Here is a 14,905-nt window from a genome sequence, read left to right on the forward strand (position 1 = left end):
ACGTAGGGTATAAAATCCATTGTATTTTACACTATGTAGGGAACTTGTATAGTGTATAATGTGCAATTTGATATCCGCATTTCTACCAATCAACTGCCAGCCTTTCAGTGACGCATTACGCACAGAGCGTGAGCGTTGCAGCTTTTAGCATTACCTTAACGCGGGAAGTTCAAACATTTACTCGCCTTTTTCTGTTATTTTAATATAGTTTATTTATACTGCGTCTTCACGTTTACGCAAAAGTGAGCGTCAGACTCCTTGACAATTGTGAAAAAGTGCAGTCGACGTGAGCTGAACGCTTTAAATGAAAAGAAGAGCGTGAGCAGCGCTCCATTGAGCTATCCGGATATGTAACTGTGTTGTTAATGTGAGATGATTCAGTCTGATGAACCGAATCTGATTTTATGATCTGATTGCTTCATGGACAATCACACAAGATCTAAGTAGCTTTTTAAGTAGTTGAGCCTGTGCATCAACACATGGAGCAAAGCACTGAAGGAAAAAACAAGAAGCACACATCCAACATGTGTTTTGGACAGGTATGTTTATGTTCTATTAAATACTCTTATAAATATGACTGCAAATGTATTGCACCCATTTAACAAGGGTCTTGTGGACCTGGGTTTGGTCACTGTCTTGCTGTGTCCACCTGGGCTTCTCTTTCCACCTGGACTTTCTCCCACCTCTCAAGAAACATTCAGAAGGTGGATTGTCTTATCTAGGTACACTTTAGTTTAAAGGAACACTAATGTAATAGTTTGTTTACTACAAAGTCCTTCTAATGCTTAAAACTGTCACTAGTTTAGCTCCTGCATATCTTACTGATCTTCTACAACTGTATAGCTTATTTTAGCTGAGACAGACCTTCAGTAATTCCTTAGAATCACCTGCAGATCAACTGATGAAATATGTCCTGGCACTACTGGGTTTCAGGCCACCAGCTCACTATTGGGTTCCAGGGTTCGGATCCCCAGTGGTGCTACTGGCCGGTCTGGGGTTGCCTAAGGCCCGCAATGTATTGGCATCCTGTCCAAGATGTGTTACTGCATTGTGCCCAGTGAACCAGACACACCCCAAGCTCTGAGAAAAAAATTTCAGATTACATTATAAATACAACATTTAGAAATGTTTTTAATCAGATTTTATTTGACCTGTTCATATGTGTTCCATTTGTGATTAGTAGTTCTATTACTAAATGCTTAATTAATTCTTTTGAATCTTTGAATTTTATGAACAAAACTTTTACCATAATTGATCGTAACCATAATTATATGTGCAACGTTATAGAGGTTTTGTTCTAATGTACGGACTGCGTGTATACATTAACAATAGGAGTGATTACATTTTTTTTCAGTACCATTACAGTGCTGAGGAGTACCAGGCTGTTCAGAATGCTCTTCGACAGAGACTGGGACCAGAGTACATAAGCACGAGACAAGCAGGAGGAGGGCAGAAGGCAGGAAGACAATTTTTTATTGCCCTTATACTGTGTAATTCTAGAAGCCTAGTTTGCAAAGCATGTTTTGGTAGTTATTGGGAGAACACCTGCTTCTCCCACACAGTCATGAAGAATGATGCCTGACTGTTTGCAGGTATGCTACATCGAGGGTCACAAAGTCATCAGTTTGGCCAATGAAATGTTTGGGTACAATGGCTGGTCTCACTCAATTTCACAACAAAATGTTGGTAAGAATGATCTGTTTAATACTGTACCATTTTACAATATAATGTAATATTTGATTGAAAACATAAGCTGAACATACCCAAAGGTTGTGTACAGGGGGCATTTTTCCACCCCCTGTTAAGTCTGTTAAGTCCAGGATTTGGGCAACACCAGTCTGCATGGTTTTAGGTTTTCCTGCTTTAGCACGCTGGATTCAGCTAATAAAGAACTTAGTTGATAATTAGCTTATGAATTGGATCAGGTGTGCTAGGGCCCTTGGAATGTTGGTTTAAAGCTTAATTCAGAATACTCCAGTTTCCTTCTACCTTTAAAAAATGTGAATGGGTGAATGCTTTGCCCCATGTGCTTTCAAGAGTCACTTCACAAACCACAACAATGATCAGGATGAATTACATTTTAATAATTATTGAATAAATAAAGAAACAGTGTTTTAGTGTAGCTCTTATTAATATATTTAGCTATGCCTGTGACTATACTTCAAACCCCCTCCCTTTCCCCCAAAAAGACACGGCCAATCATCTATGTTAATGCTGGTACCTCAGTGCTACCTGAATGCCTAAGATGAAATTTGGTTGATAAAAATATATTACAAAACATAATAATGTGGTAATTAGGGTCATTGTTTGCTTTTAATGTTGACTGCATGATGCTGACATAGTAATCTTTGTGTTTAAATATCCTAAATGTCTTTGTGCAGACTTTGTGGACCTGATTAATGGGAAATTTTATGTAGGAGTGAGCGCTTTTGTGAAGGTTCAGTTAAAGGTAAGCCTTGTGTTAAAGCATAAATTTTGTTAATTATATGTCAAAATAGTCAAATGTAATATGGACAAATCATGTCACCATAGAACTTTCTGCACCAAATGAACTGTGCAGAACAGAGTCAGTTTGGCTTTTTTACATGCCATGCACAGCTTTACTGCTCACAAATGAAAACATGACCGGCTCATTTACTAAGTGGCTAGCCTGTTTGAATGTGATGGCCCCAAGAATACCCTGTATGTACCAAGTGAGTTTACATATTTTCAGAAAGCCCACAAACTTATTAAAGAAATTAAATTCCCAAAGAACGTGGAATTCAATCATGTAGTAATGTGTGACTCCTATGACATTCATGTGCCCTATATGTGTATGTAAACTTTTGACATCAACAGTAATTTACAGTGTTACAGACAAGCATGTACAATTATGTGATCATCATGTCTTTCTCACAGGATGGATCATTTCATGAGGACGTGGGTTATGGAGTGAGTGAGGGTCTGAAGTCCAAAGCACTGTCGCTAGAAAAAGCAAGAAAAGAAGCTGTAACAGACGGACTGAAAAGAGCACTCAAGTAATCACATGATATTTAAGAGAATATTAATAATGTTGGAAGAATAGCTAATTATGCTAAGTTCATCTGATTTAAAATCTTTTCATGAAGGTGTTTTGGAAACGCTCTTGGAAACTGCATCCTCAATAAGGAGTACCTGATGGCAATCAACAAGATTCCTAAACAGGTCAGCAGGTTACATTTACATTTTCATTTACATTTTCAGCATTTAGCAGACGTTTTTATCCAAAGCGACTTACACAATGAGCAATTGAGGGTTAAGGGCCTTGCTCAGGGACCCAACAGTGGCAACTTGGTGGTGGTGAGGCTTGAACCGGCAACCTTCTGTTTACTAGTCCAGTACCTTAACCACTGAGCTATCACTGGCCCTTACAGTTACAAACACAACATACTTCTTTACACATAAATGCCATATGAATTTATTTAATGTTTACATGCAGATATACACCGATCAGGCATAACATTATAACCACTTTTCTAATATTGTGTCGGTCCCCCTTTTGCTGCCCCATACGCAACTGTGATGCACTGTGTATTCTGACACCTTTCTATCAGAATCAGCATGAACTTTTTTGCAATTTGAGCCACAGTAGCTCGTCTGTTGGATCGGACAACACGGGCCAGCCTTCTCTCCCCACATGCCTCAATGAGCCTTGGTCGCCCATGACCCAGTCGCCGGTTTACCACTGTTCCTTCCTTGGACCACTTTTGATAGATACTGACCACTGCAGACTGGGAACACCCAACAAGAGCTGCAGTTTTGGAGATGCTCTGACCCAGTTGTCTAGCCATCACAATTTGGCCCTTAAATCCTTTTTCCTGTTTCTAACACATCAACTTTGTAGGATAAAATTTTCCCCTGCTGCCTAATATACAGTGTATCACAAAAGTGAGTACACCCCTCACATTTCTGCAGATATTTAAGTATATCTTTTCATGGGACAACACTGACAAAATGACACTTTGACACAATGAAAAGTAGTCTGTGTGCAGCTTATATAACAGTGTAAATTTATTCTTCCCTCAAAATAACTCAATATACAGCCATTAATGTCTAAACCACCGGCAACAAAAGTGAGTACACCCCTTAGTGAAAGTTCCTGAAGTGTCAATATTTTGTGTGGCCACCATTATTTCCCAGAACTGCCTTAACTCTCCTGGGCATGGAGTTTACCAGAGCTTCACAGGTTGCCACTGGAATGCTTTTCCACTCCTCCATGACGACATCACGGAGCTGGCGGATATTCGAGACTTTGCGCTCCTCCACCTTCCGCTTGAGGATGCCCCAAAGATGTTCTATTGGGTTTAGGTCTGGAGACATGCTTGGCCAGTCCATCACCTTTACCCTCAGCCTCTTCAATAAAGCAGTGGTCGTCTTAGAGGTGTGTTTGGGGTCATTATCATGCTGGAACACTGCCCTGCGACCCAGTTTCCGGAGGGAGGGGATCATGCTCTGCTTCAGTATTTCACAGTACATATTGGAGTTCATGTGTCCCTCAATGAAATGTAACTCCCCAACACCTGCTGCACTCATGCAGCCCCAGACCATGGCATTCCCACCACCATGCTTGACTGTAGGCACACTACACACTTATCTTTGTACTCCTCACCTGATTGCCGCCACACATGCTTGAGACCATCTGAACCAAACAAATTAATCTTGGTCTCATCAGACCATAGGACATGGTTCCAGTAATCCATGTCCTTTGTTGACATGTCTTCAGCAAACTGTTTGCGGGCTTTCTTGTGTAGAGACTTCAGAAGAGGCTTCCTTCTGGGGTGACAGCCATGCAGACCAATTTGATGTAGTGTGCGGCGTATGGTCTGAGCACTGACAGGCTGATCCCTCACCTTTTCAATCTCTGCAGCAATGCTGACAGCACTCCTGCGCCTATCTTTCAAAGACAGCAGTTGGATGTAACGCTGAGCATGTGCACTCAGCTTCTTTGGACGACCAACGCGAGGTCTGTTCTGAGTGGACCCTGCTCTTTTAAAACGCTGGATGATCTTGGTCACTGTGCTGCAGCTCAGTTTCAGGGTGTTGGCAATCTTCTTGTAGCCTTGGCCATCTTCATGTAGTGCAACAATTCGTCTTTTAAGATCCTCAGAGAGTTCTTTGCCATGAGGTGCCATGTTGGAACTTTCAGTGACCAGTATGAGAGTGTGAGAGCTGTACTACTAAATTGAACACACCTGCTCCCTATGCACACCTGAGACCTAGTAACAGTAACGAGTCACATGACATTTTGGAGGGAAAATGACAAGCAGTGCTCAATTTGGACATTTAGGGGTGTAGTCTCTTAGGGGTGTACTCACTTTTGTTGCCGGTGGTTTAGACATTAATGGCTGTATATTTAGTTATTTTGAGGGAAGAATAAATTTACACTGTTATAAAAGCTGCACACAGACTACTTTTCATTGTGTCAAAGTGTCATTTTGTCAGTGTTGTCCCATGAAAAGATATACTTAAATATCTGCAGAAATGTGAGGGGTGTACTCACTTTTGTGATACACTGTATCTCACCCACTAACAGGTGCCGTGATTAAGAGATAATCAGTGTTATTCACTTCACCTGTCAGTGCTCGTAATGTTATGCGTGATCGGTGTAACTTAGTCATTTCAAACATTCTACATGTACAATAAATACAGAACTGGTAAAAATCTGTATTTACATGTGCAGTGGTGTAGAAACAAATAAAAACTTGTGTTGCATATTAAAACCATGACTTATTTTCCTTTAGAACCATTTAATTATTTTTGCCATGCTGTCATAGATGTATTACAATCAAATAGTTCTTCAAAGAGAAAATCTTCCAGTGTATTATTAAAACTTTTACATATCCAAGAGCTTATTGTTACATCTCATTTATAGTTGGTGGAAATCGAGCTAATATATTTCACATCTCTTACTGTTGTTTGTAATAGTTTAGTCACTTTAAAGCCAATACAAGATATGTATTCATGTGGTGTTTATTTTAGGTGGAGTTAAAGAGCAATATGAGTATAACTATAAACTATTCATTAAAAAGTAAAAAGAATTTGCTTGTAAATGCAAGTTGCCACCCCTAGCCCCTGTTCCAATATTCTTATCAACGTTTTTTTTTTTTTAATGTATTTTCTCCCCATTTTCCTCCCGATTTAGTACACTCAATTTTGTCTTCCGCTGCTGAGAGCTACCAGATTGTATCCAAAGAGAGCACGTCACTGTACACGCCTCTTCCGACACGTGTACAGCCCTCCTCTTCTTGCCCCTGCATTCTGCACAGGCGTCTTTTCCGCCAGTCAGGGTCCTTACACAGCGTATGAAGACCGACTCACCCACACATTGTCCAGCCCCCACCCTGCAGATACGGTGGCCAATTAGTATCCGCTGCAGGTACTACCAATTATGCCCGCCAGATGGCACCTAGACGACCGGTGGCAACACCGAGTTTCGAATCGAGGAGTTCAGAAACTTGGTGCTGGTATGCTAGTGGAATATCCCGCTGCGCTTCCTGGACGCCACTCTCATCAACTTTTAAAAGTGTTCTGCACCTAAGATGTAAAAGACCTAGCATTGTGTTGCAAATGCGTGTGCAAAATGTATGCAATCTTTTCAGATTAAGCCTACTTGTTACTGCAACCATACTAAAAATGTAAGTTAGGTACAGTGCAGTTAGTTAAAAATAAATATACGCCTGTAAAACTGAATACAACATACGACTAGTAATTGTGTAAACTGACTGTGAAGGCAATTGTTTTAAATGATTGTCTTTCTATTTTACAAACCATTGTCATATTAACCTTGTTAGTTAGAATTCCTATTTAGGTTGGTCTGCGTGGCACGGTGGCTCGCTGGGTAGCACTGTTGCCTCACAGTGAGATGGTCCTGGGTTTGATTCCCAGGTGGATTTGATCCAGGTTCTTTCTATATGGAGTTTGCATGTTCTACCTGTGTATGTGTGGGTTTCCTCTGGGAGCTCCGGTTTTCTCCCACAGTACAAAGACGTGTAAGTTAGATGTATTGGAGATACAAAATTGGCTGCGACGGTGTTTGAGATTGAACTTGAGCTGATGAATCATGTGTAATCATGTAACTACCTGTCCTGTCATTAATGTAACATAAATGTAAACCATGACCTTAAAATTCTAATAAATAAACACATTTTTAGATTGTTCTAAATTAATTTACTTTCTTCTGATTCATTAAAATTCAGCTGCATCAAAGTTGAACTTTTGTCCCAGTCTAAATACTTAGTAAAGCACATTGTTAAGGTTAATAATTCATTTTCAACTTTTGTAGCCCCGTTCACCTTTAGATCCTCAGAAGACGAAGCGCAGAGATAATGAGCCCTGTGTTGAGCAGGCCCGCTTTAACAGTCTTACTCGAAAAGACAGCAAGACTTTCATCAATCCTGCTGCATCAGCACCACCGAATTCTCCGCCAGTACAAAACTGTGTCCAGGCTGGACCTGCAGGGCAGCAGAACACAACAGATTCCAGGAACTCACTGCCGAACATGACTGCACCCTCCAGCAACACTTCAACTACACAGGACTGTCATAACAGCTCCACTAACACCTCCAGGTAACACCGTTAAATCTGCAGGTTTAGTGCTAAAGTGAGACGTTTAATCTACACTATATGGACAAAAGTATCGGGACACCCCTTAACTATTAAATTCATGTGTTTCAGTCATAACAGTTGCTAAGAGGGGTAATAAATTAATTATAGAAAGCAAGAAAGCTGTATAAAGACATAAAGAAAAGCTTGGTTTAAAGAAAATCCACTGGCCTGCACAGAACCCTGACCTTAACCCCACTAAACATCTTTGGAACGAACTGGAACATCAGTTAAGGCTTTCTTGCCCAACGTCCATGCCAAATACATTTGTGGCATTTAGCAGACGCTTTTATCCAAAGCAACTTACAATTATGACTGTATACAGTTTGAGCAATCGAGGGTTAAGGGCCTTGCTCAGGGGCCCAACAGTAACAACTTGGTGGTGTTTGGACTGGAACCGGCAACCTTCTGATTGTTAGTCTATTACCTTAACCACTGAGCTACCATTGTCCCAGTCAATACAAATGCTCTGTTGACTGAATGGGCACAAATCTCCACAGACACACTTTAGGTCTAGTGAGAAGCTGTCTTGGAAGAGGTGCTGTTGTTAAAGCCAAATAGATCTCATAGAGGTCATTCTGTTTTAATACCTTTTGTTTTTGAATTGGGATGGCCAACAAGCTTAGGGTCAGGTGTCCAAATACTTTTGGCTATGTAGTGTATCTGTGTGTGTGTGTTTGTTTTTTTATTTTCATCAGAGCTTATATTTAAACATTTAATTACGATAGTGAAGTTATTTACTACTGTGTATAGATAACATTAATGATCATGACATTAATAGATATGTGCTACTTATCTTTTTTTTTTTTTACAATTAATATAACCTATTAGTTATAATTATACTATATAAAGCATAATTTTTTTAATAAAATTCAAAGTATTTACAGGGTGCCAAATAAGTAATGGATTTAAAAATTAAAGTATAAAATATAATGCACAAAACTAAAGTAAAATAAATAAAATTAGAAAGCACTTTTAGCATTTCAATTAGTCTGTAATGAGGAATAATTGGAGTAAATAATTTTAATGAACACTATTAAGCAGAGTAAAGATTTTGAACTAAAATTCCTTTAGATTTATTGTATTGCAGTGTTTACTGGATCATTTCTATTTATGGAGACACTCCAGGATACATGAACCAAGTCTGGTTTATGAACCAAGAGTATAAATAATGCATTATGGATGACATTTAAAAGCACTATACTGTGGATACTATTTCTGCTTAGATACATTCCAGTTTATATGTTATAGATACAGTAAGTATTATCGACCAGAATTCATTACAGACATCCCCCGGTTACATTTCTGTACAGATACAGAGCAGGATCACTATGGACAAAAGTCCTGGGATTTCCCTTTGTATTTTTGAATTCGAATGATGCAGCCAGAACAATTGCCTTTTCCTGTTCCGGCATGACTGTGTCCCTGTGCACTAATCAAGATCTATGAAGACATGAGACAAAAAAGCTCGGTTTAAAAAAAGAAACTTCAGTGACCTTCACAGAGCCCTGACCTCCGCCTCAGTGAACAGCTCTGGAATAAACCAAAACATCAGTGCCCAGCCATACAATGCTTTTTTGACTGAATGGGCACAAATTCCCACAGACATACTTTAAAACCTTGTGAGAAGCCTTGTCAGCAGATTGGCTGCTGTTATAGCTGAAAATATTAAATCAAGGTCACTCTATTTAAATACCATTTGTTTTTGGTCTGTTGTTTATTTTATAATAACACATCTAAATCTACATTTACATTTGTGGCATTTAGCAGATGCTTTTATTCAAAGCGACTTACAATTATCACTATACACCGATCAGGCATAACATTATGACCACCTCCTTGTTTCTACATTCACTGTAGCTCCACTTACCATATTAAAGCACTTCGTAGTTCTACAATTACTGACTGTAGTCCATCTGTTTCTCTACATACTTTTTTAGCCTACTTTCACCCTGTTCTTCAATGGTCAGGACCCCCACAGGGCCACTACAGAGTAGCTATTATTTTGGTGGTGGATCATTCTCAGCACTGCAGTGACACTGACATGGTGGTGGTGTGTTAGTGTGTGTTGTGCTGGTATGAGTGGATCAGACACAGCAATGCTGGTGGAGTTTTTAAACACCTCACTGTCACTGCTGGACTGGGAATAGTCCACCAACCAAAAATATATTCAGCCAACAGCGCCCCGTGGGGAGCGTCCTGTGACCACTGATGAAGGTCTAGAAGATGACCAACTCAAACAGCAGCAATAGATGAGCGATTGTCTTTGACTTTACATCTACAAGGTAAACCAAGTAGTGTCTAATTGAGTGGACATGGTATTTAAAAACTCCAGCAGCGCTGCTGTGTCTGATCCACTCATACCAGCACAACACACACTAACACACCACCACCATGTCAGTGTCACTGCAGTGCTGAGAATGATCCACCACCCAAATAATACCTGCTCTGTAGTGGTCCTGTGAGGGTCCTGACCATCGAAGAACAGGGTGAAAGCAGGCTAAAAAAGTATGTAGAGAAACAGATGGACTACAGTCAGTAATTGTAGAACTACAAAGTGCTTCAATGTCTTTTCTACGCTAGCATAGGCAAAATCCTAAATTCATTTTTAGTGTGTACAAACATGCACTACAGAGGGTACAGGAACACTTCATCTGAAGCACCCTGGTTATGCAGCTGGTAATGCGCTTCACGTTTGCTTAACACAATCTGCTGACTCTTGCCTTTTTCGTCTCACCGTTAGGTCAGCACCGGACGTAACGGATCTGTCCTCTTGCGACCCTGCGCTCGACTCCAAGCAGCAGAGGAAGCTGAGACAGCAGCAGCTGCAGCAAAAGTTCAGGCAGGAGATGGAGGCCAAGAAGATGCAAACGGAGCCACAGCTGAGGCCTGAACCCACGGCGGCTCATCTTAAACCAGGTGCTCGCTAAAATACTGATCTTTCTTTTGATCAGCTTGTGATGTGGACAGTTCTCACACTGGTGGACTGTTCTTTTAGTAGTCCGGATCTAACACATACTTACAGACTGCACCAAATATACAGTGTATCACAAAAGTGAGTACACCCCTCACATTTCTGCAGATATTTAAGTATATCTTTTCATGGGACAACACTGACAAAATGACACTTTGACACAATGAAAAGTAGTCTGTGTGCAGCTTATATAACAGTGTAAATTTATTCTTCCCTCAAAATAACTCAATATACAGCCATTAATGTCTAAACCACCGGCAACAAAAGTGAGTACACCCCTAAGAGACTACACCCTAAATGTCCAAATTGAGCACTGCTTGTCATTTTCCCTCCAAAATGTCATGTGACTCGTTAGTGTTACTAGGTCTCAGGTGTGCATAGGGAGCAGGTGTGTTCAATTTAGTAGTACAGCTCTCACACTCTCTCATACTGGTCACTGAAAGTTCCAACATGGCACCTCATGGCAAAGAACTCTCTGAGGATCTTAAAAGACGAATTGTTGCGCTACATGAAGATGGCCAAGGCTACAAGAAGATTGCCAACACCCTGAAACTGAGCTGCAGCACAGTGGCCAAGATCATCCAGCGTTTTAAAAGAGCAGGGTCCACTCAGAACAGACCTCGCGTTGGTCGTCCAAAGAAGCTGAGTGCACATGCTCAGCGTCACATCCAACTGCTGTCTTTGAAAGATAGGCGCAGGAGTGCTGTCAGCATTGCTGCAGAGATTAAAAAGGTGGGGGGTCAGCCTGTCAGTGCTCAGACCATACGCCGCACACTACATCAAATTGGTCTGCATGGTTGTCACCCCAGAAGGAAGCCTCTTCTGAAGTCTCTACACAAGAAAGCCCGCAAACAGTTTGCTGAAGACACTTCAACAAAGGACATGGATTACTGGAACCATGTCCTATGGTCTGATGAGACCAAGATTAATTTGTTTGGTTCAGATTGTCTCAAGCATGTGTGGCGGCAATCAGGTGAGGAGTACAAAGATAAGTGTGTCATGCCTACAGTCAAGCATGGTGGTGGGAATGCCATGGTCTGGGGCTGCATGAGTGCAGCAGGTGTTGGGGAGTTACATTTCATTGAGGGACACATGAACTCCAATATGTACTGTGAAATACTGAAGCAGAGCATGATCCCCTCCCTCCGGAAACTGGGTCGCAGGGCAGTGTTCCAGCATGATAATGACCCCAAACACACCTCTAAGACGACCACTGCTTTATTGAAGAGGCTGAGGGTAAAGGTGATGGACTGGCCAAGCATGTCTCCAGACTTAAACCCAATAGAACATCTTTGGGGCATCCTCAAGCGGAAGGTGGAGGAGCGCAAAGTCTCGAATATCCGCCAGCTCTGTGATGTCGTCATGGAGGAGTGGAAAAGCATTCCAGTGGCAACCTGTGAAGCTCTGGTAAACTCCATGCCCAGGAGAGTTAAGGCAGTTCTGGGAAATAATGGTGGCCACACAAAATATTGACACTTCAGGAACTTTCACTAAGGGGTGTACTCACTTTTGTTGCCGGTGGTTTAGACATTAATGGCTGTATATTGAGTTATTTTGAGGGAAGAACAAATTTACACTGTTATATAAGCTGCACACAGACTACTTTTCATTGTGTCAAAGTGTCATTTTGTCAGTGTTGTCCCATGAAAAGATATACTTAAATATCTGCAGAAATGTGAGGGGTGTACTCACTTTTGTGATACACTGTACCAAGGAGAGACAACAAGTACTCATCCCTGGAACCATAAAATAAATTCTTACACAAGACAACACAAGAACAGTCTTAACCTACCCTGTAGCCATAAAAATGAAAATATAAAATAGCCCAAATTATAAAGACAAGATCAAATAAGCAGACAGAAACATATCTTACTTGCCATAAAATGACACGTATGTGTTAAACATGACATTAAAATCCAAATAATTATATAAGTAGACCGGATTGTCGCATACAGTTTTCTATGGTCACTGTTTCCTCACAGTTCATGCATCAGGTCCCGTCACCCACAGCACGCCTAACGGACACAAAGCGCCGATCAAGAAGGAGGAATGTCTGGCTGGTAAGAGCTACTGGTGAGGTTGAAGACACCAGCGTGTTTAACTGCAGCTCTAGACGTAAATGGACGTTGTTTTTCCAGATGACCCAGCCTTGTGGGACTTTACACTGGACGGCATTGATATGCTCGGTGATCCGCCCACAGAATCGTCAGGGCCGCCTCGACCTGCCACTCCGAACGATCACGGGATGATGACCCGCAGTAAAACTCCACAGAGACCCGCCTCGTCCCTGAGGCCGCCGCTGAGGCCACAAGATCATCAGGCCCATCACGGGCGGGGTTCCGCACAGTACAGACCTGGCATGATGGAGAATTCTGCATTTCAGAACACTGCACACACAACAGGTAGGTTGGTGCCGATCCTGAAGTTGCTGCCCCCATTTCTGTCACAATACAGCCAGTTGTCTGCCAGCAGGTTCAGTTTGGGTGAAGGTTGCTCTTTTTGGAACAGACAAATCATAAATATGTGGACCCCTGAGCATCAGCTTGTTGGTCTCCGTTTACAGCTATTACAGCCTTTCTAAATATATGCCAAATCAAAATGCCTGGTTTGCTGTTAACATTCCAATTCATCCCAAAGCTGTTTAAAAGGGTTGATAAACCATGGGTGCATTTCAGAAGTAACTGGCTCCTTAATTCCTAGCCGTTTTGATTTTAGTCACAGTACTAGGGGGGCTTCTGGAGCAAGGGTATATCAGTGGATCTTACTCAAAAGTCTTTTGCACCCTAGCATGTAAGATAGCCCTTGGTAGTCCACTCAAACTAACTGTTTTTTTTGTTATTTTGATTAATCACTCATAACATGAACTAATAAAAACAACAAGCTGGCTCTGTTTAATCCACACGGGCAGCATCGCAGAGCAGCTGGTAGAGTGGGTGCCACACAGCAACTTCATGCCTAAAATCATGAGTTCTGACTTTTTTCTCTTTAATACCTGTGAGGAGTTTTGCATGGTCCACATCTCCTAAACACATGAGAAGATAAATTGGCTGGACTAAATGTCACCTTTGATAAATTTGTGGCCAGACCCTCCACAGCCCTGACCAGGATTCTTCAGATTGAAATGACATTTTTTTCCTTTGGTTTCCTGTATTTAAAGGTCGCCACAGCACATCTGGTACTCATACTGGTACATCTTTGAACAGCTCTTACACCAGATGCCCTTCCTGAATCAACCCTCCTATTTTTATCTGGGCTTAAAACCGGCACCAACAAGTGCACCTCCCAATGGCTATGCTGCTCAGCCCCCCACTTCCAACCTGGACGTTAGCTAATCAGATCAACGCCTGACCGGCTGATAGCGCTGCCAGGATATGGTGTTTGAATCTCAGTGGTTGTGGGTTAGCATACTTTACCCCTGCACCACCTGAGTGCCAGTTGTTAAAGATGATGTACTGTATAATGTGCGTAGGGTACCGCCCCCTAGTGTCAGTTAAGTGCTTTACAGCAATAAATGTGTGTTTTCTTGCAAAGGTCGACATAAACTCTCACATGTGAATCCTACTGTAGTGCAAATAAGGATTTCTTTTATGTCTGGGTTATTAAAACAGCACCGGCTGTTTAGTAAAGACACAGAAATTGTGCAATTAATACTCAATGTTGTGTCTAGTATGTACTGATTCTTAAGTTTTATTCCTAGGTCCAAAAAGCCCATACCGACATGGACAGTACATGAAGAAACGGAAACTGGACCCTTGACGTTATAATTTAGCTTTTGTTTTAGTTGAACTTTATTTTATTGTTTGTTTAATACTGCAGGTTTGTATTGGTGCAAATGTGTTATTTTTTTATGTAAAAAAGCTCATTAAAAAATTAGGCTCAAATATTAATGCTGTATACATTTTACTTAGTTTTAGATATTAAGTCTGAAAAGTGAGACAAACGAGTAAATATTTGCATTTCTTAGAACATAATACTACTTCTTGAGCAAATAAATTTTTTCAATGTGGCAAAATAACCATTAAACAGGTGATATACTGTATAGTGTACACACACACACACACACTATATGAAGTATTGGGACACACTTCTTAATCACTAATTATTTAGGTATTTCATTTAGTTCCATTACCTTTGTGAAAGAATGGGTTTCAGAAACGTCACTGAATTCGAGTGTGGTACTGTAATATGTTGCCATCGCTGCAGAAGTCAGTTCATGAAATTTCTTTCCCCCTAGATAGTCCACAATACACTGTGAGTGGTATTATTGAAAAGTAAAAGTATTTAGGAACCACATCATGTAAAGTTACAGAG

At 41.0% G+C, this 14,905-nt stretch overlaps 1 protein-coding gene across 3 annotated transcripts; it reads left to right on the plus strand.

Annotated features, from left to right (window-relative positions):
* Nucleotides 1-360: 360 nt before the first annotated feature.
* On the plus strand, nucleotides 361-14,481 carry rad52 (RAD52 homolog, DNA repair protein). Of its 3 annotated transcripts, XM_063000056.1 has the most exons (11): nucleotides 361-539; nucleotides 1,355-1,456; nucleotides 1,593-1,686; nucleotides 2,382-2,449; nucleotides 2,899-3,017; nucleotides 3,108-3,183; nucleotides 7,301-7,584; nucleotides 10,364-10,539; nucleotides 12,577-12,654; nucleotides 12,733-12,996; nucleotides 14,292-14,481. In XM_063000056.1, exons 1-11 carry the CDS (start codon nucleotides 480-482, stop codon nucleotides 14,348-14,350), a joined length of 1,380 nt encoding a protein of 459 aa, XP_062856126.1. In that variant the 5' UTR covers nucleotides 361-479; the 3' UTR covers nucleotides 14,351-14,481. The 3 variants fall into 3 exon arrangements, with proteins under 3 accessions (XP_062856126.1, XP_062856127.1, XP_062856128.1); XM_063000057.1 differs by lacking the exon at nucleotides 12,577-12,654; XM_063000058.1 differs by lacking the exon at nucleotides 12,577-12,654 and having other exon boundaries at nucleotides 12,796-12,996.
* The last annotated feature ends 424 nt before the right edge of the window (nucleotides 14,482-14,905 follow it).

Source organism: Trichomycterus rosablanca, chromosome 8, assembly GCF_030014385.1.
Source record: "Trichomycterus rosablanca isolate fTriRos1 chromosome 8, fTriRos1.hap1, whole genome shotgun sequence".
In the NCBI taxonomy this organism is placed as follows: Eukaryota; Metazoa; Chordata; class Actinopteri; order Siluriformes; family Trichomycteridae; genus Trichomycterus; species Trichomycterus rosablanca.

Coding starts and splice junctions, on each gene's coding strand:
- rad52 (XM_063000056.1), top strand. CDS start 480: ATGGAGCAAAGCACTGAAGGAAAAAACAAGAAGCACACATCCAACATG. Junction 1,687..2,381: donor AATTTCACAACAAAATGTTG/GTAAGAATGATC, acceptor GTCTTTGTGCAG/ACTTTGTGGACCTGATTAAT. Junction 12,655..12,732: donor GAAGGAGGAATGTCTGGCTG/GTAAGAGCTACT, acceptor TTGTTTTTCCAG/ATGACCCAGCCTTGTGGGAC.